This window comes from Phascolarctos cinereus, unplaced genomic scaffold (genome assembly GCF_003287225.1).
Source record: "Phascolarctos cinereus isolate Bilbo 61053 unplaced genomic scaffold, phaCin_HiC Scaffold_7;HRSCAF=346, whole genome shotgun sequence".
Lineage (NCBI taxonomy): Eukaryota > Metazoa > Chordata > Mammalia > Diprotodontia > Phascolarctidae > Phascolarctos > Phascolarctos cinereus.
The window spans coordinates 1082831-1107020 of NW_027556180.1; the positions used below are offsets into that span (position 1 = coordinate 1082831).

General features: G+C 57.5%; 3 protein-coding genes across 4 annotated transcripts; 2 read left to right on the plus strand and 1 right to left on the minus strand.

The window, feature by feature from the left end:
* The first annotated feature begins 318 nt into the window (after positions 1 to 318).
* Positions 319 to 15450, plus strand: P2RX5 (purinergic receptor P2X 5). Of its 2 annotated transcripts, none has more exons than XM_020964682.2 (12): positions 319 to 445; positions 4972 to 5122; positions 6210 to 6281; positions 8573 to 8648; positions 8756 to 8852; positions 9210 to 9290; positions 12134 to 12272; positions 12803 to 12939; positions 13329 to 13422; positions 13528 to 13593; positions 13956 to 14038; positions 14213 to 15450. In XM_020964682.2, the coding sequence occupies exons 1-12, from the start codon at positions 396 to 398 to the stop codon at positions 14319 to 14321; spliced, it is 1155 nt and encodes a 384-aa protein (XP_020820341.1). In that variant the 5' UTR covers positions 319 to 395; the 3' UTR covers positions 14322 to 15450. The 2 variants fall into 2 exon arrangements, with proteins under 2 accessions (XP_020820341.1, XP_020820340.1); XM_020964681.2 differs by having other exon boundaries at positions 320 to 523.
* A 261-nt stretch (positions 15451 to 15711) lies between these two features.
* Positions 15712 to 17267, minus strand: EMC6 (ER membrane protein complex subunit 6). Its single transcript, XM_020964787.2, has 2 exons — positions 17116 to 17267; positions 15712 to 16241 (listed from the first exon to the last, which is right to left on the minus strand). The coding sequence occupies exon 2, from the start codon at positions 16210 to 16212 to the stop codon at positions 15880 to 15882; it is 333 nt and encodes a 110-aa protein (XP_020820446.1). The 5' UTR covers positions 16213 to 16241; positions 17116 to 17267; the 3' UTR covers positions 15712 to 15879.
* Positions 17268 to 17380: 113 nt separating this feature from the next.
* Positions 17381 to 23914, plus strand: TAX1BP3 (Tax1 binding protein 3). Its single transcript, XM_020964786.1, is given in 5 exon segments — positions 17381 to 17488; positions 21183 to 21278; positions 21281 to 21304; positions 21545 to 21622; positions 22972 to 23914. Coding segments are annotated over 5 exon segments (375 nt in total). The 5' UTR covers positions 17381 to 17449; the 3' UTR covers positions 23110 to 23914.
* The last annotated feature ends 276 nt before the right edge of the window (positions 23915 to 24190 follow it).

A 24190-nucleotide genomic window follows, 5' to 3' on the forward strand; every position in this document is an offset into this window, starting at 1 on the left:
AGCGCCCCCCTCTCCCCAGCCAAGGACTGACCAGACGAATGAATGGATGAGCAGAGGAGGAGGCCCGAGCTCCTTGAGGGACCCTCTGCTCCGCCTTCCTCCCCCCTGCCCCCAGCACAGCGAGCACGCCCCTCCCCCCCCCCCCCCACCCACCGCCGCTCCTGCTATCGGTTGTCCGAAGTCAGCCCAGCACCGGGAGCCACACAGCGGCAGAAGCTATGCCCAGGAGAGCCCCGCTCCCCGGCTGACCTCAAGGCCGGACCCAGGCCGCAGTGCGGGCAGGGGCGGGGAGGAGGGACTGAGGATGAGCCCCGCCTCCCCCCCCCCCCCCGCCAGCTGCGGGGCCTCCCTAGTGTGAGCGCGGAGCAGCCCCGCGGCTGAGCGAGGCCGGCCAGATGGACTACAAGACTCTGTGCTTCAGCCTGTTCGACTACAAGACGGAAAAGTATGTGATCGTTAAGAACAAGAAGGTTGGACTGCTCTACCGGTTGATACAGCTAGCCATCTTGGTGTACCTGCTGGGGTGAGTGCGCGGGCGGCCGTGTAAGTGAGTGTGTGTGTGCGCGCGAGAGTGAGTGTGTATGTGTGTGTGTGTGTGTGTATGAATGTGTGTCTGTGAGTGTGTGTGTGTGTGTGTGTGTGTGTGTGTGTGTGTGTGTGTGTGTGTGTGTGTGTGTGTGTGTACCTGGCCTCCTAACCTCCATCTACGTCCCTGTGTAACCTCGTCCAGGTTTGTCTGGGCCTCCGTTTCCCCGTCTGTATACCGAAGGGCTTAGAGAACAGAATATCGAAGGTTCGTGTCTGACGACCCTCAGCCCCAAGGACATTCAAGGGACCTGCCCCGTTCCTCCCCGCCGCCGCCCCAAGTCTTCCAAGAGGCTCCCCTGTGTTTTACGGGTTGTTGGGCGCCTAGTGGGACGGGAGCTCCTGGTGTCAGGCCGGTGGGACAGAGAGACAGGGGAGGCTCTCGCCGCTGTCCTCCCCAAGGCTTACAGACCCCCACTGCTTGGGGGTGGGGAAGGGCGGCCCCTTGGCTGCCAGCTTCCTTGGCCCTTCCCTTCCCCCTTCCTCCATCGTCCTCCAGGTGCCCGTGGCCGGAAGATGGCCGAGTCATCCCCCAGCTCAGGATTATTTATAGCCAGGGCCAACCAGGTTCCAGGCCAGGCTGACTGACAAGGACAGGCTGTTGGCTGAGCTCCCTATTGCCCTCTTCTCCAGACCTAGGGAGGCAGCTGGGCCCAAGGGCTCTCCTTGCCTTCCCCCTTCCCTTCCTCCATCCTTCTTTCCTCCCTCATTCCCTTTCCTCCTCCTTTTCTCTCTCTCTTCTTTTCTTCCTTTCCTCTTTCCTCCCTCCCTTCCTCCTCTCCTTCCTTCTTTCCTTCCTCCCTTCCTTCTTCCTTCTTTCAATTCTGCATGGATTCAGCACCTGCTTAGTTAACATCCACTCATTACTTCCAGGACCCAGACCATTCCTGGAGTTTTAACTGCAGACTGTCAGAATTGCTGAACACACCTCTCTAATTAAACTATGGTGGGAGAGGCTGGTTTAGAGAAGCTGATTGGCTGGAATGATGGGAGGGGAGGAGGCGCAGAGGTACTTCCTTGAGGAGGTGTGTCAAGGCTTGGTTAGAGCCAGCTAGATGCAGGTGACAGTGGTACAGAGCCTCCTGGGGACAGAGCCTCTCACCTTGTGGCCCTAGATCCAGGGCACTGCTCACAGGGCACTCCTCCTTTCTTGGGGAGAGTCACTGGAAGGCGCTGAGCCTTCTTGGGCCTGATGGCTGTCCTCGGCCTTGGTCCTGTGGAGGAGTCATGATCCCAGAGCTGGATCAGAAATTGCATCTCTGAAGTGCTCCTGAACTGGAATCAGCCAGTCTGCCCGAAGGCTTCTTCTAATGAGAAAGAGCTCACCTATGTCATCAAGGTTAGGCTGGGGGCAAAGTGGAAGAGACCTGAGCTTGGAAACAGGAAGACCCAAGTTCAAATCTGGCATCAGACACTAGTTGGGGTGATCCTGGACATGTCACTTCACCTCTGCCTACTTCAGTTTCCTCACCTGTAAAATGGAGACATTGATAGCACCTTACCTTTGCAGGGTTGTTACAAGGATCAAATGCAATTGAGCATATTTGTCTGGTGTTTTGCAAACCTCATGACCCTCTAGGAATGTGCACTGTTGGCATTATCACCTCCCCGGCAGCCCACCCCACACAGGCAGCTCCTGGGCTTAGCAGATTCTCTCAGCCCCATTTGCCCCATCTGCAACCCTGACAGATTTCTTCCAATTCTGGCCCCAAGGGTGGAGCAGAACAGCCAGTTAGGGTTAGGGTTAGGATTAGGGTTAGGGTTAGCTGCCTTGAAGGCAGCTGTCACATCCCTCCTTTCTTGGACTGATCCTTGTGGTATGTGTGGCATGGTTTCAGATCCCTCTGCATGCTGGTCATCAGAAACTTATGCCCATCATAGAATCAGAAGGACAGTCTTGGACTCCAAACTCTGTCTGAAGTAGGAATTCCCTTTCTAGCTCACAACTTTCAGAGACAGGGAACTCATTACCTACCAAGACAATGGCGATGACTTCAGGGTTTCTTGCCTATTTGGGATAGAAAGACTGTATAACTACGGGGCTGAGGATGGAGGCAGAACAGAATAGGGGGGTAGACAGTTGTCATTGATTCTTTCCTAGGAAGAAGGGTGGAGGTGAGGGGTCCTGCAGAGCATCCTGGGAGAAAGGAAGGTGAGGGTGGGGCCTGATGGAATAAATCAATCCCCCTTCTCATTTAGAGCAAGTGATCAAATATTCTACTTGGATTCCTTAATTAAGTTGGAACAGGTGCTGATCAGTCAGTCATAGGCTTTAAACTAAGTGTAGTCAGTCAACAAGCATTTACTAAGTACCTCCTGTGTGCCAGGCACTGTGCTAAGAGCAGAGAAAGTCCTTCATCAATGGGAGTGACCTGCCACATGTGTGGTCAGATCAGCTAAGGTGAGTCAACAGTATAAAACCAGTGGAGAGGAGGAGGTATCACTGAGCCCCTGGGGAGAAATAGACTGGGAGAGGACAGGAAAGGGGAGGAGAGGAGAGAGGAAAAGAGGGAAGAAGAAGAGAGGAGAAAGAGGAGAAGGAGGAGGAGGAGGAGAAGGAAGAGGAGAAAGGTGAAGGTGAAGGAGAAGGAGAAGGGAAAGGGGAAGAGGAGGAGGAGGAGGAGGGGGAAGAGGAGGAGGAAGAGGAGGAAGAGGAGAAGGAGGAGAAAAAAGAAGAAGAAGAAGAAGAAGAAGAAGAAGAAGAAGAAGAAGAGGAGGAGGAGGAAGAGGAGGAATAAGAGGAGGAGAAGGGAGGAGGGGAGGAAGCGTTCCCACTAAGAGAAGTCGATTGGGAAGGAAGACAGGACCTGTGGTCTCCTCCCCTCCCCCATGCCTCCTCAGTCGTTGTATAGTCAGTTTCAGAGACTCCTACCTCTTCATTGAGTAGATCCAAGTCTTTGTAAAAAGCCCCAAAGGAAAAACACCAGCCACACTGCACCTCATCTCAACTCTTCACCCTAGCTGAGGCTCTGCTAGTTGATGAGGCTCAAGCAGAGTGGAATTTCTCTTAAAAGATCTGGGGAGGGGAGAGGGTTAGTGGACTAATGGCCAATAGGCAGCATTGGCTGGCACAGCACTTTACAAATATGATCGCATTTGGTCCTCAAGGGCACTGCTATTAATGTCCTCATTTTACAGATGAGGAAGCCGAGGCAGACAGAGGTGAAGTGACTCACCCAGGGACATGCAGCTAGTAGGTGTCTGAGATTAGATTTGAACTCAGGTCTTCCTGCCTCCTAGCCCAGTGGTGCCACCTCTCTGCCTGCAATCACTGCCTCCAAGCCCAGTGTGACTCCACAGTGTGACAGAATAATGAAGAAACAGTGCATTAAGATTCGGTTTGGGATGCCTTGAGAGAGGCCTGGGTCCAGGCCCAGGGAGTCAATGGGGTCCCTCTGTCCTCTGCTATGGGCTCAGCTCTGGCTAATACATTTCAGGAAGGATCTGGGTGAGTGCAGTCAGAAGGTGAAGCCTGATTTGGCACATTTTGGGGATATTCAGTGTGAAGAAGATAAGTCTGGAGGGGGCAGGCTGGGCAGTACAGGTGGCTTCTTTCAAGTGTGTGAAGGGCAGCCAGATGGAAAAGGGACCAGCCGCGTGCTGCTTGTCCTGGCTGCAGAGACGCCGCTGGAAGCTGGAAGCTGAGAAGCATTTCCAGACAATCCAAGCTGTAGCGGAAGGGGCTGCCTTGGAAAGGCTACCCTGCCTTGAGGGGCCTGGAGCAGGGCCTCCATCACACCTGGCTGGATGGTGTTTGGCTCTAATGTCTTTGGATGAGGTGGCCCCTCCTGACCCACCCAGCCCTCGGGGATCCTGGGAGTTTGGCCGTGAGGCCAGGTCAGGGTCCTCTGAGAATTGGCCAGTCTTGCCCACCAGAGTGACAGGAAGTCCTTTGCATAGGCCACTGTGGCCCTCATCCCTTTCCCTCCTCCAACCTTTTGGGGGCAGTGCCCTCCAACAAGGAGAGTGGGAGATGCTCTAGGATGAGCTAGCGGGTGCAGCCCAGAGTGATCCCCAAGGAAGCTGGTCCTTCTCTGGGTTCTCTGGCCAGAGGACAGATGCTGAGCGGCAGGGGTCAGCCTCGATGCTGCAATCCCCTGCACAAGCGGCAGGGCCCCAGGCTGTGGGCCGCAGCAGGGGTTCTCCACCAGGCTTGGGATCAATTGCCTCATTCATCCACCTTGGCCAGGGGTGCCCAGGGTGACCCATGTAAGGCTGAATCGTGACAGCCAGTCCTTGCAGTTCCCTTCAACTTCAAATGAGACAATGTATCCCTAGGGCTTTGGCATTAGACATGTCAGTTACTCATTGTTGCTGTAATCGTCACAATGTGTCGATGTGGCTAGCAGAGCTCTGGCCCTCACCCTTTTCCTTTGCCTCTTGTAGGTGGGTGTTCCTAGTGAAGAAAGGCTACCAGGAAGTGAACACATCAATCCAGAGCTCCGTCATCACCAAGGTCAAAGGCGTGGCCTTCACCAATACTTCAGAGCTAAAGGAGCGTCTCTGGGATGTGGCCGACTACGTCATTCCCTCCCAGGTCTGAGCCCCAACCCAGGGCATCATGCAGTTCAAGAATCTGGAGAAGTGGGGGGGAGGGCATGAACTGAGCCAGAGGAGCCAGGCTCAAATGCTGGCTCTGCCCTCTGCTCCCTCTGTGACCTTGGGCAGATCACTGAGCCTTACTGGCTTCAGATTGTCCAAATGAGGGGGCTGCCCCCTAGGGTCCCTTCCATCTTTGGAGCCAGGACCCAGTGACCCAGGGGGACATGGGGACTGTCCTATGGAAGAATGACCAGCCTGTTCTGCTTGGCCCCAGAAGGCAGGACTGGGGGGCTGGGGAGGGGCGGGGGGAGTTAGAGGAAGCTTTTGCCTCAGTGAAACATTTCCTAACATTGAGAGGTGTCTCAAGGCAGTGTGGGCTGCTCAGGAGGGGCGTAGCTTCTCTCCTACTTCAGGCAGAGCCTGGACCATCCCCCATTTATCAGGGACCTTTTAAAGTGGGCTCTTATTGAGGTCTGGGTGGACAATAGGTCCCCCCATCCCAAGCCCAGGTACCTGCTGACTCTGGGGTTCTGGTGTTCTGATTCCCAATGCATCCTAGTCCTTAGCCGCTGTCTTTGGCAGTAGAGGGGATGGCCTGGCTTCATCTAGCAGTCTGTCTCAGTAGCAACAGCCCGGAGTCTGAGAAGACCTGAGTCCTTAGCAAGTGCTAAGGCTCTGGGCTGCGGAGGGGAAGCAGCAAATCCTCCCCTTCCCTTCCTCCTCTTTCTTTTTCACGCTTAGATTCAGGCAGCAGCAACTGTGCTGAGGAGGAGGGGAGAGGAGGAGCTCTCTGAGATCTGCCGATAGAGGTCAGGGGGTTCCAGGCCAGGAACATGGGAGCAGAAGAGACTTGGGATTGGGGTAAAGCTCAGAGGCAGAAGGATGTGAAATTAAAGGCATGAAAACTTTTAGTAGAAAAGGGTTTCTTTACCTTTTCTGTCCACAGCCTAGGTCTGGGGCTAGCCCTGGACTCAGACAGAAGGCAGACAGAGAGGAAACATGGCCTCCGTGGCAGGGACAGGGGGATTTGTGTGGGCCCGATCTGGGATGTGGATCATGCTGTCCTGTTCTTGGCTTTTCAGGGAGAAAATGTTTTCTTTGTTGTCACCAACCTGATTGTGACCCCAAATCAGCGGCAGTCCCATTGTGCTGAGGTAAGAGGCCATGGGGCACAGAAAGGACTGACTGGGAACTGGGAGAAGGAGGGGTATACACTGAAAAAATTATATCACCCTCTTCCAGGGAAGCCTCCTCAGCTGTCAGCCCCATTGGGTATCCCTTCCCATCATCCCATCTCTTCCCATTCTCCCTTCCCTTCATCTCCCATCATCCCAGTTCCAACATCCCTTCCCCATTATCTCCTCCATCATCCCTCCCCATCCTCCCCTCCCACCATCCTTTCCCATCATTCCCTCCCATCATCCCTCCACTTCCATTCTCTCCTCCTCCCATCATTCCTTCCCCAGCCTTCCCTCCCAACATCCCTTTCCATTATCCCCTCCCCATCCTCCTTTTCCATCCTCCCTTCCCATCCTCCCCTCCCATTATCCCCATCTGGCCCCAGAGCTGTCTCCAACACTGAGCCAAGCCAAGCCACCTTCCCTATGCCATGGGTCATGCCCACCCCCTCTCACCTAGTCCTTTTTGTAACTAGCAGGGCACCTATGGAGAGAACAGCAAGAAGTGTGTAGGTGGGTGGGTGGGGGAATTAGGAGTCAGGTTCTGGACAGGGAGCAGAATTTTTCTTTGCAAACTCATCCATATTCTATTCAATTCAATTGATCCAATATTTCCTGAGCACCTGCTCCATATAGGACACTGACTCTCAGTGCCAGGGGGAGATAGCAGGATAAATGGGATTCCTCCAGTCTCTGCCAACCTCCATTCACCCCGCCCACAAAGGAGCATCCACCAAAGGGATTGTCTTCAACTGAAGCTCTGACCATGCCACTATTTAGAGCCCCAGGCAGGACAAAAGATAGGTGCCTCTTCTGGGCATCTGATCACGTCCCTGCTGCCTCTTCTAGACCTATTATCTTCTGGTTTGCCTGGCTCTTTCTAGGGCAGAGTGAGGCGGAAGCTTGCAAGTTGATTAATTCAAGGCTCTGAGGATGTGGACTGTTATGTGGGCACTGAATGCTCAGAGGTTTATGAAACAAGGGATGAGGGGAGAAGGAAGAGAGCCACGGTTGCCAGGATGGAATGGGAACTGGAGAGAATCCTGTGGGCCTTGGTGGGAGAGGCTGAGGGGCCGCAGGGTCCATGCCTAGAGGAGGGAATAGAGGGCTGGTGCCCAAGGGGCTGGGCCCAGATGCCAGCTAGGGCTCGACAAAAGACAGCAGAGAGCATAAAGCCCTTTGGGAGGATGGTGCCCAGGCCTCCCCAGGCTCAGGACCCTCAGGCAGAGTTTAACTTGTCTGCACTGGAGCTGGCAGGAAAGGGCTTCCTGGAGGGAGTGGCATCTGATCTGGGTCTTGGAGGAATTGGGCGGGCAAAGCTGGCATGGGTGAGGGAGGCAGGAAGGTGTGAACTGGGTTTAAGGAATGGTCTGGAGGAGAGTGATGGGAGGGGTGACATCGGGCCAGTGGATGGAGGCAGTTTGTGAAGGGCCTTGAATGTCACACTCAGGAGTCTGGAGGTTGTCTGGGCAGGGAGGAGCCCCTGAGGCCTTCTGAGCTGGGAAGCTGAATCTGGTGCTGGGGAGCAGAGGGGTTTGGGAGGGGAGATGGGAGACGAAGGGGCTGGATCTCCAGAACCTTCCTTGGGGAGGAAGGATTTCTACAATGCCTCCTCAGGCACCCACCGAGCCAGGCACTGTTTTCGTTTTCAGTTGTGTCAGACTCTTTGTGGCCCCATATGGGGTTTTCTTGGCAGAAATACTGGAGTGCTTTGCCATTTCTTTCTCCAACTCATTTTACAGATGCAGAAACTGAGGCAAACAGGCTAAGTGATTTGTCTAGGGTCACACAGCTAGTAAGTGTCTGAGGTTGGATTTGAACTCAGGTCTTCTTGACTCCAGGCCTGGCGCTCTCTGCATTCTGGTGCCACCTAAGCTGTCCAAGCTCAAGCTAAGCACTTCACAATTATTAGCTTTTTTTTAGGCAATTGGGATTAAGTGACTTGCCCAGGGTCACCCAGTGTCTGAGGCCAGATTTGAACTCAGGTCCTCCTGATCTCAGGTTCGGTGTTTTATCCACTGCGCCACCTAGCTGCCCCTCACAATTATTATCTTATTTGATTCTTACACCAACCCTGGAGGGAGGTGCTATTATTATCCCCATTTTACAGTTGAGGAAACTGGGGCAGACAGCAGTTAAGTGACTTGCCCAGGGTCACCAGGTGTCTGAGGCCGGATTTGAACTCAGGTCTGCCTGACTCCGAGCCCAGCACTTGGGGTGCTGTGCCTTCTCTGGTCTCCTCACCCCCATTTCCTTCCGCCCAGCAGAGCTCCCGCGTCCCTGGCGCCGTGTGCTCCCAGGACAGTGACTGCCCCAAAGGAGAAGCTGTCATTACTGGGAACGGTGAGCCACGGGGGGGGGGGCAGCCATGGCCGGGGTGGCCTGGGGCGGGGCTGGACTCGGAGCACCAGTCCCTCCGCCACGCAATCCATCGCTCCCTCCCTGCCCAGGAGTAAAGACTGGCACCTGTCTGATGGGGGCTGGCAATAGCAGTGGCACCTGTGAGATCTTTGCCTGGTGCCCGGTGGAGAAGGTGTCTAAGCCCACGTAAGTCTCTCCGGGTGTGAGGAGAGGGGATTAGGGGGAGGAACAGATGCCTGAGGCAGCTATGACCCTTCGGGAACCTTCTGGCAGTCCATGCCGCCTCTGGCCTCTGCTCCTCCATCCAGGCAGGAGAGCTAGGAGGCAGGCGAGAGAACCAGGGTGGGATGGCAGCTGGCCAAGCTGGAGTAGGGCGAAGCCCAGACAGTCCTAGACATAGGGCTTTGAGCACCCTGCGGCCCTGTACGCACACAAGCTGCTGGGGTCTCCTCATTCCTTCTCCCCACTAGCCTGGCAGCCCAGTGTGCCTGAGGAGCTCAGCTCAGACCACCAATCACTAACCTGACTTGCTGGGACTTTCAGGAAGCCACTTTTGGGAAAGGCTGAAGACTTTACCGTCTACATAAAGAATACCATCTGCTTCCCCAGGTTCAACTTTTCCAAGTAAGTAGGGTGGGTGGCTGCTCTAGGAAGCCCTGGTTGCTAGTTCCAAATGAAGGGTGCATGTGCAGGGTGGTGGGAGCTCCTCTCTGCCCTCTTCATAGGGATGTGGTGTGAAAAGCAGACAGAAATAAGATCAGGGATGCCCATCCATGTGTGTGTGAGTGGCATTGGCAAGCGTGCCAGGGTGCCCGGCAAAGCATGGCATCAGCAAGCGTGCCAGGGTGCCTGGCAAGCATGGCATCAGTGAGCGTGCTAGGGTGCCCAGCAAGCATGGCATCGACGAGCATGCCAGAGTGCACTGTGTAGGGGTATGCACACTACTGCACGTTTGCAGTGTCAGTGGACGTGATGAGTTCTTTGTGAAGGTGCCTTTGAATAACCGCCATGACCAAGCCTGGTGGTGTGTCTCGGCTGCCACCTCGGAGGCATCGCTGAGATCACCGGGCCATGGAACACCGGGACTCACAGGGCCTTAGAGGTCTGCTAGTGTCCTTCCTTCATTTGGCAGATGAGGAAACTGAGGCCGGGCTTTGGAAGGGGAGAGGGCGCCACTGTGGCCATGCAGGTCTGCTGTGTGCAGAGGTGGGGTGAGGGGCAGAGGGAGCTGCCCGGGGGGGGCACCGTGCCACTCTCTCCCCAGCCCATGATGCCCCGTTCAGATGGGAAATACAGATGAGACCAGCAGCTGGACTGCACCTCAGAGAGCATGAGGCGCCGGGGGGACCCTGGACTCCCTGAGCTGCATTGGTCAGAGGCCTTGGAGCCCTGCTCTGGCACTGGAGAATGTCCCCACGGAGACCTCTTGGTGTTGGGGGCCCTGTTCGCACCTCCCTGAGGGAGGAGCTTCTGTAGATGGGTGGGGCTAGCCACAGCCTCAGCCACATGTTAGTTCTGATGTCTAGAGTCCGCCATCACATTTACCAAGCACCTACTATGTGACCCGCACTGTGCTCAGCATGGGAGAAGGGAGAGACCCACAGAAACAGCTTCCCTGCCAATCACTAGGTTAGATGTGACATGGGAGACCCATACTGATGACCGGCCAGAGGGAAGGGGGAGGTCCCACAGACATCCTGGACAAGGCCGCGTCTGAGCTAAGCCTGGAAGGAGGCCGGGCATCTGCTGGGTAGACAGCAGGAAGGCGCACTATAAGCAGGGCAATGGGAAGTGGGGCGTCCTGAGTGGCGAGTGGCAGGGCTGGCCCAAAGGGTACCCAGAGAGGAGATGGGAAAGGTAGACTGAGGCCAGGTTGTGACAAGCTCTAAACAGGATTTTAGGTTTGCTCCTAGAGGTGATGGGAGCAGCCATTGAGATTTATTAAGTGGGCATCATAAACCTGGCCCAGGCCAGCCTGTCCCTCACTTAACAGTGGGCATCTCAAATGCAATCATCCCGGTCTTTCCCAGTCTCCTTCACTGGATCTCTATCCAGGCCGTGCCCACTAACCACATGTGTCCTCAAAGCTCTCTATCCCACTTCACTCGGGCATCTCGATGACCATCTCCCTCTCCTGCTCCGACCTCTCTGCCAGCCTCCAAATGTGCCTCTCAGACATCTCCAACACGTGTCCAATGCAGAACTCCTCCCCTCCCTGCCTCCTCTGTGACCACAGAGGACACCCCCACCCTCCCAGTCCCTGCGGCTCGTGTAACACGGCCTGTCGTCCTCGATGCCTCACTCTCACCCCCAGCGTCCAACTCATAGCCTTTGAAACATCTCCCAAACACGCCCCCTTCCCTCCTCTGACACTGCCACCCCCGGCACCCTCGTCTCCTCATCTAGTGCCTGGACTATTGCAATAGCTGCTGGGGTGGGGAAGGTGTCTGCTTGCCTTCCAACTCCCCCTCCCCCCATTCCATCCTCCACCCAGTGGTCAAAGGGATCTTGTGGGAGAGTGGGCCTTAGAGCCTTGTAAACTGCTCTGTTTGGCTTTCAGAGCTCTTCAGCACACAGCCCCCCCCCCCGTCCTTTCCAGTCTCCCCTCTCACCCCTCCTGCCTGCCAAACTCTTCTCTCGCCCTAAACCAACCACACCCCTCCAGAGGAGTCCGTACGGGTGGAGGACAGTGGGATGGTGACCTGTCTAGTCCCAGTCACTTCCTTTCTTAAAGCAACTTAGGATAATCAACCAACATCTCTTGAGCAGCTACTATGTGCCAGGCACTGTGCTAAGTGCCGAGGATACAAAAAGAGGCAGAAGACAGGGCCTGCCCTGGAGGAGCTTACGATCTAACGTGCACGAAGGAGCTATGTGCAGGATAAACAGGGATAATGATCAGAAGGAAGGCACTAGGATTAGGAGGGCAAGGGGAGGCTTCCTGTCGAAGGGGGGGTTGAGTGGAGGCTTACAGGAAGCCGAGGTCAGGAATGGGAGCAGCAGGTTTTCCAGGCAGGGGGGAGGCCAGGCTTAGCCAGAGTCACACGAGCTCCGGGCGCTGCCCTGTCGTGCTACTGGAAGACTGGCTTGCGGTGTGCCCACCTCCCCACCCCACCTCATCTCACGACCCCAGCCCCATCTTCCTCACCCCAGTCCACTTAGAAAGTTTCCTTCCCTGTTGGTCTTCAGGCATCCCTGGGATGGCCCCGTGGGTGCGTGGGGAAGGAATCTGCAGGTGAAGGCTGGCCTCTCTCAGATCAACTTCTGCCTCTGGGAGTCTGTGGCTGTGCCCATCTCCCCATGCATGTCATGCCGACTTTGTGGGGTCTACTTAGTGATCCCTCTAGCTTCATGCCACCTGCAAACCCGATTAAGGCATGCTCCCCAGAGCCGGCCATGGCTAAGTGTCCATGGCCAGGAATAGAGCTCATGGCCCTGTCACGGATCTGCCAACCTTCCCTCTACAGGTCCAATGTGTTGCAGACCAAAGACAGAAGCTTTCTGAAATTCTGCCGCTTTAGTCCTGACAACCATTACTGCCCTATCTTCCGGCTGGGCACTCTGGTCAGCTATACTGGGAATGACTTCCAGGAAATGGCCTTGGAGGTAACAGCCCTTAAACACCCATGCCTTCCCAAAGCACCGGCTGGCTCCAGCCCTGGGCCCCTGGGAACCCACCGGCGCAGGAGCTGGGCGAGCTCCCAGAGGCGGGTGCCTGGGGGAGCATCTGGGCCTTAGCCCAAGTTTCACAGCCTCCTCGTTAACAGACACTTGGGCCACCTAGACCTACCTGGCTGACACCCCCGCATGGGCTCTATCCCACCTGGCTTAAGGAGATGTTCCATACACACCTGGGCAACGGGAACCCGTGGCACGTTACACCTGGGGCGCTGACATACTTTGCATACACAGCTGGACCACTGCGCTTTGGGTCACACATCTGGACACACCTGTTAGTTGACGGGTGGGGAGGGCCCCAGGATGGCATGCCTGCTCCCTCCTCCCCCTCTTTCCCCCAGGCCTAGCCGTGTCTTGTGTCCTGGAGTTCTGCCCGCCTTTCTCTCTCTCTCTCTCTCTCTCTTTCTCTCTCTCTCTCTCTCTCTCTCTCTCTCTCTCTCTCTCTCTCTCTCTCTCAGGGCGGGGTGATAGGGATTCACATTGAATGGGACTGCGATCTGGACAGAGGTCCCTCAGCCTGCGAGCCTCAGTATTCCTTCAGGCGTCTGGACAACAGGTTTGCAGAGAAGTCTGTCTCCTCAGGATACAACTTCAGGTAAATGGGACTGCACTGGGGATGAGGCGTGTGGTCCCCCTGATGGGTGCAAGGCAGGGCTCGGATGCCTCTTCTTGGGAACAGGGAGGGGTCCCTAGGAAGGGGGGGAACAAGTCTGGGACCGCCAGGGGTGCAGTTGCCCTCTCCAGGGAGCTCTGCAGCAGAATCAGCACTCCCCCCCTCACCCCGTCCAGCCTAAGCTAGCGGAAAGCCTGGGGTTCTGGTGCCAGGGTGGGCTCCATCACCCAGGGCCTCCCCGGCTGTCAGTGAATCAGGACCAGCGACTTTCTTCTTGGGATGACGGTGCTTAGAGACCCATGAGTTAGCTTTCTGCATGGGGGTTGGGTCGGCAGCCAGAACCTGGCATCAGTGCCTCCTGTTTTGACCAGATTTGCTAAGTATTACCAAGATGCCAATGGGGTGGAGTTCCGCACACTGATGAAGGTCTATGGGATCCGCTTTGATGTATTGGTGAATGGCAAGGTGCGTGGCCATGGGCTCTCCCACACTCAAGCTGGGTCAGGGCATGTGCCCTCCGGACCCCAAGCCCGACTGCCCCCCACCAAAGACCCCTTTGGACTCTTTCAGGCCGGGAAGTTCAACATCATCCCTATGGTCATCAACGTGGGCACGAGCATGGCTCTCATGGGTGCCGTGAGTACCCAGCCCAGCCCCTTCCTCTCCCCCTGCTGGCCAGACCTGGAGCCCCGAGGCAGGTCACCATTGGCCAAGACAAGGAGATGGCTTCTTTCTTCCCCCCATCCCCATTCCCTCCGGCAGCCCTGGGTGCTGGGCTCTTGGTGCTGGGCCCAGACTGTAGTTCCTGTGAGGTTGGGGTTCCTCAGGTGGGAGAGATCGCGGGTTCTAGTGCAGGCCAGCCTCATAAGGGGCTGGCTGCCAGGAGGTTCTGGGGTGTGGCAAAAGGCCCTCGGACAAGCTAAAAGCAGAGGACAGACTCAGGGAGGGCAGGGATCCCCCCGGGAGGTCCTGTGCTGACATCACTGGCTGTTTTTTAGGGGGCCTTCTTCTGTGACTTAGTGCTCATCTACCTGATCAAAAAAAGCCACTTCTATCGAGAAAAGAAATTTGAACAAGTGAGGTGAGCTGCCCGTCCACCCCCTGCAGGCCTGCCCCTCTCTGCTGCCCTGCATTCGGCGCCATCGGGTGTCTGCCAAGCCAGAGACTAGGGAAGATCAGCCCAGTGCCAGGAAAGAGGCCCTCCTTGGCCTAAGGTCTCATGGTGACAACCCCTCTCTTTCATTTCTCTCCACAGGTTAAGCTCACAAAAACTCCTGTCTAAGTACCTGGCAAATGGGAAACAGGATACAGGCCTCTCAGCTGGAGAGGAGCCCCTGGGGCAAGTCCAGACGGTGGAGAAGTAGCTGGAGCCTCCCTCCTGAGAGTGGCTTGGGCAGCGCCCCTGCCACAAAGGAGCACGGGAAGGGAGCTGGCGCCTGGGGCACACACGGAGGGGGTCTACTGCTCCAAACCGGTCCCGCTCTCCAGAACCTTTTCGCGGACCTGACGGTTGCAGCTTTCTGTCAGCAGCCAGTGTCTGCCTTCTGGAGGGGTCAGCCACCCTGGACAAACAACAGTTGTTTTAGAAATCATTGGAGAAGGTGGGGAAGAGGCCAGCTCACCGAGGGGGCCACCCCATCTCCTTCTTCTTGGCTGTTGCCAAGCAGGGCTAAGGGAACCCACAACATGCTGGGAGCAGTGCCTGGGCCCCCGGGGGCTGCAGGAGCACCCTCCATACCTCCCCTGCCCACTCTGAAGAGGGAACGGAGTCAGGGTGACCCAGGGGGCTCTCAGCTGGGGCAGAGCCAGCCCGGGGGTAGACATGTCCTGCTGACGCGTGGTTCTGTGTAGCTTGGGCCCCTGTCTGTCAGAACCAGGAGGAGCCACCGTTCTGCCGCGCTGTTTGGGGGTGTCCCTGACAGCTGAGTGAGTTCCCATCTTTTTGGGGGTGCCTAAGTTTGGTGGGTAGAGGCAACTTCTACAATTTAGAACCTTCTTTCTGCTCATGCCCTAGACCAGAAACTTAGAATTCAGTTCTGATGAGGATTGAGGATTGAGTAAGTGCTCAGCAAACGTTATTACCCAGGCTCCTGGGGCCAGCGAGGGAAGTCCCATCCTCTCACCAGGCCTCTGGAGCGAGCCCCCCGCCAGGCCCAAGCAGCACACGAGGCTGGGCAGGCAGGGGGGGGCCCCACTCTTCAGTCAGCCAGTCTCACCCTAAGGCAGCCCTTGTCTCAAGGAGCACAAGGGGACCCTCCTCCAAGTCCTTAGAGGCGAGAGGTGCCTGGGGGTGAGGGCAGAGCATTTCTAAACAGGGGTCTGTCTGCTCAAAAGCATCTTGGAGGAGCATCTCTGGAGCCTGCAGAGCAGACACACACAGCCCCACTTCTTCTGACATCTGGGGCTCGTGCCAGCTGTTCATGGCAATGCTAACTTTTGTACAATCAGTGCGTAATAAAATGCCTTGTAACCCATGAGAAATGGGAGCAAAGATGTGAGTCTGGTCCCTTCCAAAGTAGGACAAGTCAGGGGGCAGCCAGGTGGCACAGTGAATAGAGCACTGGCCCTGAACTCAGGAGGACCTGAGTTCAAATCTGGACTCAGACCAAACACTTGACACTTACTAGCTGTGTGATGCCCTGCCCACGGGGCTCCCCCAAGGTTTAGAGAAAGCATTGCTCCTCACGGGTTATTTCTGCCACTGGCAGAAGAGAAACCCTAACAGAATTTGCACAAAGCAGAAAACAATGCACGACACGTTTCACATTTGATTTAATCTGCGGACTCTCACCAGAGATCTCTCTCCCAACATAAGTTACTAATAATATTAACAGCACAAACAGTCAATTCCCTTGGAAAACTAGCAGACTACATCTTGTTACCCCCAGCAGGCGTCTTTCTGCATGCTGATCCTCCCTCCCTTCAGTAGACATGCACCATGCCATAGAGGAAAGTCCAGAAGAGGATGTAGGTGAAGAGCCCCCCAACGAGGCCCCCAGTAAAGAGCGGTCGCCTAGATTTGAAATACTTGTTCCATCGTCTTCCAGCCTTGAGGGCTAGGAGCAGGGAGAGGAGGGTAGATGCTAGGAAATAGAAGACGAAGCCATAGAAGCCAGTCAGGCCCAGGATCCCTGCTGTTGCCCCAGAAAGGGCAGACACGGATGTTCTGCAGTAGTCCAGAACAGCAGCGTTCCCTCGGACGGCAGCCTCGCTAATGAAGGGGGGCCCCTCACGCTTGGTGGCTGTGGTGGCCATGGCTCTCCCCGACGCTCCTCTGGGTGGCACTGAGGGCAGAGCAGAAGAAAGCCAAGCTCCTAAGGTTCCTTTTCCATCCACTAGTCAGCTATGAGTCAGGGGGGTTGGGGTTCTCTTTAGGAAGCGAGAGAGGAACAGTGTCGTTCTAGGCTGGGCTGAAATGGACAAGCTTTGGCTAAAGCACAGGACTGAACTCTGGTCCTCTGGGGACGTCCAAGAGGACTGCTGGACAGCACCGTGAATTCCCCCCACGGTCTGTGGCCGGGGGGCACAGATACAGATTGTGAGGTGACTGGAGATCAGCCGGCCTCCCCTTCTCATTTTACAGACGAGGAGACTGAGGACAACAGAGGTGGCCACGGCCGCACACAAGAGGGCAGCTCCCGCAGATGCTGGGCCAGGAGGGAAGGGGGAGCAAAACGACTGGGTGGTCAAGAGCCCACGTACACAAGGGGCGGGAGGGGCTGCGGAGGAATGACAGGAGGGGGCGGGGGGAAACCCTTGTGTCGTGCTGGTCTGATCGGTCCCTACTATGTGCCAGACACGGACCAGAGGGAGCGGGGGGGGGGTTCTCCTCCTGCCTGATTACACTGGTTGGGGGCCGAGAATGCCCCAGTTTATGCGCCGCCGGACGGGCTGCTCCCCACGTGCCAGGTCCGGCCCCCTCCCCCCACCCCGTGCTGCTAAATGCCGGGGGGGGGGGGGGACGGGACGACGCCGAACGGCCTGGGCAGGGCCCCGCCTCACTAGAGGCTTGGCTCCAGAGGGAGGCAGAGCCCCCTGACCCCAGGCCGACTGGGTCACGGGTCCCCGGGGAAGGAGGGGGCTTGCAGACACGTGTCCCCACCCCCACCCCAAGAGCTCGGGGGCCCCCGGACCAGTATCGGGTCCCGAGGGTCGTACCTAGTCTGGGTGGCGGTGGCGGCAGTGACCGCGTCGTTCCCTCAGGCGGGCAGAGACGACGGTAATTGCACAGACGCCATGTTGACCCTGAGGCTGCCGGGAGAAGAGAGCCGGCCCGGGCGCATGCGCAGACTCATGTGCGCCCCCCCACCTGCTTCTGCCACGCCCGGGTACTCTGCGCATGCTCCGTAACGCTAGCCCAGAGGCGGAGCCCGGGAGGAGCGGTCTCCTCGGTGATTGGCTGCGGAGCTCATGCATGATTCATGAGGGGCGGGGCCGCCCGAGCCCTTTTGTTCTGAGGGTGGGGCCGGGTGGGGTCGGAGCCGCAGCCAAGATGTCCTACGTGCCCGGACAGCCGGTCACCGCGGTGGTGGTGAGTGTAGGGGTCCAGGGGTCCCCGCCGTGAAGCGGGGCGCGGAGTGAGGAGGCGGACACAGGAGGCGCGCCCCCGAGACCGGGGGGAGGGGCAGGCTCCTGCCCAGTGCGTGCCCGCGAGGGCGGGGGGGGGCGCCAGCGGGCAAGCCCCTCCCCCCGGACACCCAAGGGGGGGGTGTCCCCAAGCCAGGGGAGCACGACACACCCCAGCGGGCGGTGAGTGGGGGGGAGCCGCCGCTCACCCCAAGTTTGGACAGCTCCTGCCGCCCCTCTGGCCCCCAGACCTCTCTTCGTCTCCACGTCTTCCTTCCACTCCCTGCTTGGCCCGGTGGTCCCCGCTTTGTCTTTGTGGGTAGCCCGGGCAGCCTTGGGGGTCACGCACCAGGGCGGGCCCGGCCGTTGGTGAGCCTGGGACGTCGTCCCCCGTTCTGTGGTGGGGGGCACAAGGGCCCTGCAGGAGGAGGGGGAGAGGGAGAAGGGTCTCAGGACCTTCCTGAGCTGGACGGCCGGCTGGCCCATCCCAGAGTCTGCCCCCTGGCCCGAGCTCACGAGGCACGCCTTGTCCGGTTCGGAGGTAAAAGCCGCCTTGTCCAGTTGGGAGTCAGGAAGGCCACGAGGAGGCGAGCTCATGACTGCCAAGGCCTCTGGCTCTGGAAGAAGGTGTCCCTACTTGGGGAAGTCAGGACTGGTTGGGGGCATTGGTGAAGCACCCACTGTGTGCCAGGCACGGTGCTGAGATACAGAGAAAGACAGGAGGAGGAGATGGCATGGGGACCACTATGGACGGGAGATCCCTCCAGGATGGGTTGGGGGGACCAGGAAAGGTCCCTGCCAGCTGGGGGAGAGTCAGAAAATGCCTGGCCCAAGTCTGACTCCCGCAGGCCTGGAAGGCTCGGCCAGTTCTGAACAGCAGCAGCAACTGCAGGAGGGACCACGGAAATGCTGGAGGGCCAGAGTGGCTTAGTGACAGCTTTGCCTTTGCCCACTGCGGCAAAGGCCCGGAGGCTGGACATCTCAGGGAGCAGCGCCTGGTGTGGCCCCCAAGGCCCTCACTCTCTTTCCCGGGGTGCAAAGGGCATAACTGAGGAGAGGGAGGAGGAGGCTGCCTGGGGCTGAGTCAGAAATCTGGAATGGCAGCTGATCTCCAGCCCTTTGCTGACAATGAGTCACCATTTCCTGGTTTCCTTCCTCCTGTGCCTTGTAGCAGCCTGTTCCCATGCCATTCCTCGGCCTACTTGGGGGGGCAGATGGTCAACAGGGGATGCTGTATGTCCCCCCCACTTCCTCTCCTGCAAGGTTTCAAGACCAAGTCAGAAAAAATTCCTGCCCAACAGCCCATGGTGAAGCTCTCACCCAACTAGAATTGGTGTCCTGTTGTCTGGGGCTTTGGGCACAGAGAAGGGAAAGGAAACATTTAGTAAGCACCAACTGAATGCCAGGCACTGTGCTGAGGGTCAGCATACCAAGAAAACATGGCCCATGCCCTCCAGGACTCACCCCAACCCAGATGGCTGGTCAGCCGTGGTCAGCCATGGGAGGGCGGCACCGGGGGGAGGGCGCTGGAATCCAGGGGGCCGGGACAGGCTTTCTGGGGACCTGGGGTGCAAGTGGAATTGACAGGGCTGTGCCCAAGGGATAGGGAAACAGCCAGGAAGTGCCAGCAGTTTAACTGTTAAGGAGAAGGGGGCAGATGGTGGGGTGTGTCTGTGTGTCTCTGTGTGCATGTGGGAGTATGTGCTGCAATGGGTGTTGGTGTGTATGTGTGTGTTGGGGGGAGGGTGTGGCTCCTGGCACCTGGCACTCAGAGATGTTCCAGGTGGACAGGCCTCAGTGGGATGTTGCTGGAGCCTGGCTTTCTGAGAAGAGAAGCCATTTGTCCATCTATCCGTCTGTATCAGTCCATCCCTCTGCTGCCTGCTCCGTCCCTTGGGGCCCCTTAAGGGCTCTTTCCCCGCTGGTGTAGCCAAGGCAGATTTAGAAGCAGGTGCCTGCAATGTGACTCAGCAGGGACCCCAGGGCATTTGGGGGCTGATGAAGGGCTTTCCCTGGCCTGCACCCTTGGGGCAGGAGTGCACCTCCTCACCCACTTATGATAGGAGCGAGGCCCAGGGAAATCCCGGCCTGTCCCCTTCCCTGTCCTGGGCAGCAGAGGCCCCCTGCAATGCAGCAGAATCTGTTCAGGGCATGTAGCCCTGCGTGTTGGGGGACTGGGCACAGCCCTGGCTCAGCTCCGCAAGCTTCTGTCTCCTCGGGCCCCTGCCCCAAGCAGTTCTGTGGGGAGTGGGGTGGACTTCTCATCTCTGGCCGTGCCAGCTCATGCCAGTGCAGGGGGTGGGCTCTGTCCTCCTGAGGATGGACAACGTGGGCAGGGATGAGTGCTCACCGGGTCCTAGCGAGGCACGAGCAGCCTCCTTACCTTCTGACAGAGACACTGATGCCGAAGGCCCGAGGCCAGTCACGCAGGCAGGGAGTGAGCCTAGGGCCTGCAGGTCGAGAGCTGAGGCTCTCTGCACTGGACGGGGCAGCATGCCTGACCGCATGGCTTTTCATTCTAGGCCTCTCCTGTCTCTAAAGCTAATGTTTGACACATCTGTAACCTTTCTCTCCCATAAACAGGCAGGAAAAACGATTTCTCTGTGGGGTGCACCAAAGGCCTCTAGGTCTTTAGTGGGAAAAGGCAGCCAGCAGGCTTAGGGCCAGAGAGCAGCCCTTGGCATCCCCTAGGCTGGGAGGGAGGAACCTCAGAGACTGTCTGGTATGACTGTCATCGTGAGGCCTTGAGAGCCAGGCCTTGGACTTGCCTAAGATCCTATGGGGGGAGCTAGCGACCCATGGCAGGTCAGCTCTCTGCCTCAGCTTCCTCATCTGTGAAAGGGGCTCACAGTAGCACCTTCTTACCTCGCAGGGTGCTTGTGAGGAACCAAGGAGATAACAGATGTAAAGTGCTTAGCACAGCAGGGTGCTTAAGAATCCCTCCCACTTTCCTTCCCTGCTTTCCCTTTTTCCCTCTTTTCCTTCCTTCCTCTTCCCTCCCGGTCCTGAAAGGACTCAACAACCCCAGAGCGTGGTTTGGGGTGGGGGGTTGGGGAACGAGCCAAGAGGTGGGTTCTCAGAGTGGCCACACCTTCATTGCTAAGAGGGAGGCTTTTGGGGGCAGGGGTTAAGTAACAGAGTCACAGATAAGCAGGGAAAGGATGTCCAGAAAACAAGGAAAAGAAATGCCAAGAACAGTGGAGAAGTGGACAGACGAGGCAGTTTAGTGAGAGGGGACAGAGCCAGGAGCAGATGAGGGGGAGGCGCCTGGGTGGGGAGGAGCAGAACCACTCCTCCTCCCAGCTCAGATTGGGGGACCTTCCCTGGGAGGCAGCCATGGCCTGGTCCCTGGATTGGGGAGGGGGCAGCTGTGCCCTGGGCCCTGGGTGGGGGGTGGCAGCTGTAGCCTGGGCCCTGGGGGATTCAGAAGCCAAATCCTTGCCCACCCCATGCACACTCCCACAGGAGGACAGCTGGCAGGGATAATTTGGGGTCTGAAGACTTTTGGCTAAAAGCTTTTGAGTCCAAACCACTGCTTTCCTTCTGCGACATGTGGAGAGACCAGCAGGCAGGACCGCTAGGGCCCACACGCCTCCTATCATCCCTGCAAAGACAGCTTTGGGCGGTAACTGGATTTTTTCCCCCTTTTTTCTAACTAGCAAAGAGTAGAAATTCACAAACTGCGCCAAGGTGAAAACCTGATTCTTGGATTCAGCATCGGAGGGGGCATTGATCAGGACCCCGCGCAGAACCCCTCTTCTCAGAAGATAAGACAGACAAGGTGAGGGCGGCCGCCTCTCAGGGACCAGGAGGGCCCACGCTGTGGAGTTGGGACTTCGTCTTCCCCACCTCGTGGCCCCAGACATCCTCGGTTCCTAACCTGTGTTCCTGATCGGGCCTTAACTCCATTGGGGTTCCCTGGCTCTGGAAGGGGTTCCGTGCCCTCCTGGGCCCATGGAGCAGGGGGAAGGGGGGACCCTGCCTCTGGATGGTCCTGCAATGACATTGTTCCCCCTCACAGGGCATTTATGTCACCAGGGTGTCAGAAGGGGGCCCTGCAGAAGTGGCCGGCCTCCAGATCGGAGACAAGATAATGCAGGTGAGGAGGGCAGAGGGAGGGTTATTCATCACTGGATCCCTGGCCGTGAGCAGTGGCCCATGGGCTCACTCCAGACTCACCCCTCTGAACATTGGGGCGGTCCCAGCTAAATGCATCAGTCCAGCTTGCATCCCAAGGGCCTTGCAGGTGCGGGAGGGCGGTGCTGTTGGGATCCTCATCTTATGGTTGAACAGACTGAGGCAGGTAGTGGTGAAGTGACTTGGCCAGGGACACACAGCTACCCAGTGTCTGAAGCTGGATTTGAACTCGGGTCTCCCTGACCCCAGGTCCAGCGTTCTGTGCACACTGCCATTTCTCAAGGGCCTGTACTGTGCCAGGCACTGTACCAGGCCCTGTCCCCAGGGCCAGTGGCATCCCACAGGGAGGAAGTCACTCTTCCTGTGACGCCTCCCTGGCTCCCTCAGACCCCTCCATGCCTCTCCCAGAGTGGTCCCGGTATGGGGCCCTCCTGGGCCTCCCCGGTGTGGATGGGCTGAGCCCCTTCTCCTGACTATCTCTGCAGTCCTGTCTCCTGGGCACAGGCACACATCCCACCCCCTAGCGCCTCAAATGCAGCTCGCCCCCGGTGGGCTCCTCGGCTTGTTTCCACAGCCCTCCCTGGCCTCCCTGACTCATCCCTAATCCTCCCCTTCCACCCTTCTTACCGAGTGTTTGGAGCAAATACCTTTCCAGCTCCACTCAGCCACCAGATCAGAATGGTTAAAACCGTTAGCCACGTCCATGCCATCCCTGCCCGTCTTCTGGGGCACCTTCTTGCCTCATGGCGAAAAGGCAGACTTGTACTTTCCTTTCTAAGTGGTTCTGACCCTGTTTCCCCTGAGGCTACGTGGCACTCAGTGCTGAGTAGGCAAGCCGGACTCAGACCCTGGGCCTCCAGGGAGGAGAGATTGAGCCAAATTGAACCAAAAGTCGTTTGCCCCATAGCGTGTGGCACCCTCTTTCTGAACTCCATCCTCTTGGGCCTGGGGGGTGGGTGGGAAGTGCCACCTGGGGACTGACCTTAGCAGGCTGGCAGCCTCTGAGGAGGCCCTCCCTGGCTCACGCATCCTCACACCATTTCCCAGGAGCCTCCCTGAGCCACCCTATAGGCCCCTGAGGGAGGCCCTTCTCAGGCCAGAGTGGGTAGGCAGGGGCGGGTCTCAGTCTGTTGAGGGCTGCACTCGTGGGAGTGGGTCTTCTCAGGCCCAGGAGGATCCTGAAAGCTCTGCCAGGATAGCAGGGGATGCCCTGGACACACGGTGTCCAGGTGGGCCAGACCGGGCCTCGGGGGGCCCCCAGGTGGGTGTTCTGGGTCACAAGAAAGGCTGGAACAAGTCTGTGGTTCACAGGTGAATGGTTGGGACATGACCATGGTGACCCATGACCAAGCCAGGAAAAGACTGACCAAGAGGAGCGAGGAGGTGGTACGGCTGCTGGTCACACGGCAGGGCCTGCAGAAGGCGGTGCAGCAATCCATGCTGGCGTAAGGCCACCTTCCGCGTGGGTGGGGCGCGTCCCCAATCCCCTGAGCCCTGGGGAGATGTGGGCGGAGGACAGAGGCTGGACCCAGCACCACGCGGGGGGCAGGTTGGTGCCCAGTGAAGCCTGTATTTTGGGGAGTCCTGCCATCAATGCAGTGAGCCAAAGAGAGTCGGGGTGACTCGGCAGGGCCTGGGGTCCCATCCCTCTTCACCTTGGGCACATGGACTGACACGGACGCCGCTGTGCTCCATCGATGAGCAGTGGGGCCAGTGCCGCCATCTCTAAGGCCTCCCTGCAGCGTCTTGGCGTGGCTTGCCCTGGCCTGCCTGGGCTCACCTCCAGGACTGTTCTTGCGGCAAGGCCCAGGACCCTGGGGCTGCCCTCACCATGCTTTGCCCTGTCCCAGCGCCTCTCCCTGAGCAGGGCTCCCCATGGGCTTCCCCACCCAGGAGCACAGCAGGACTTTTCCCAAGGTTAGGCACCCCCACTGTGGAAGGGGGGGCAGCAGCTGCCAGCCCACCACCTCCAGCCTTTGACCCCTTCCTGAGAGATTTCAGGAGTCTCCAGGCAGCACCCCTGTCCTTGCCCTGCCCCCCACCCCCACCCCCAGCCTATGAAGCTGCCACTCCTGGGATGATGGGTCCCTTTTGTATTTTTCCTTAAAATTTTATATGTAGCAATTTCTATTGAATTTTGAAAATGCTAACCTGGTAGGAATAAATCTTTTAACAAGCCTGCAGGCCTTATCTTTATTACTGCCTCTTGTATCTTTGCTTCTTATACTCAATAAATAAAGCTAGAATTCCTGTATTTTTCCTCATTCACAAGCGAGACATTTTTTATCTGACATCAGGGTTTGGAGTTATTGGGGGTAGGGTTGACTGCCCTGGCAGCTGGGGTTGGACAGGCTGGGGAGAGAAATGGTCAGAGCCTCCTTCTCAGGGCCTGAGTTCCTGCCCTGTGCCAGGGTGAAATCAGAATCTTAAAACCGGAAATCACAAAAAAACCTTCGTTCTAAGGCAGGTGGCCCGGTTCTGATGAGGAGAGTTTAGTAAGCTGTTTTCTTTTCTAATCAAGTGGCCAAAG

Coding starts and splice junctions, on each gene's coding strand:
- P2RX5 (XM_020964681.2), top strand. CDS start 396: ATGGACTACAAGACTCTGTGCTTCAGCCTGTTCGACTACAAGACGGAA. Junction 5,123..6,209: donor ACTACGTCATTCCCTCCCAG/GTCTGAGCCCCA, acceptor TTGGCTTTTCAG/GGAGAAAATGTTTTCTTTGT. Junction 9,291..12,133: donor CCCAGGTTCAACTTTTCCAA/GTAAGTAGGGTG, acceptor TTCCCTCTACAG/GTCCAATGTGTTGCAGACCA.
- EMC6 (XM_020964787.2), bottom strand. CDS start 16,212: ATGGCCACCACAGCCACCAAGCGTGAGGGGCCCCCCTTCATTAGCGAG.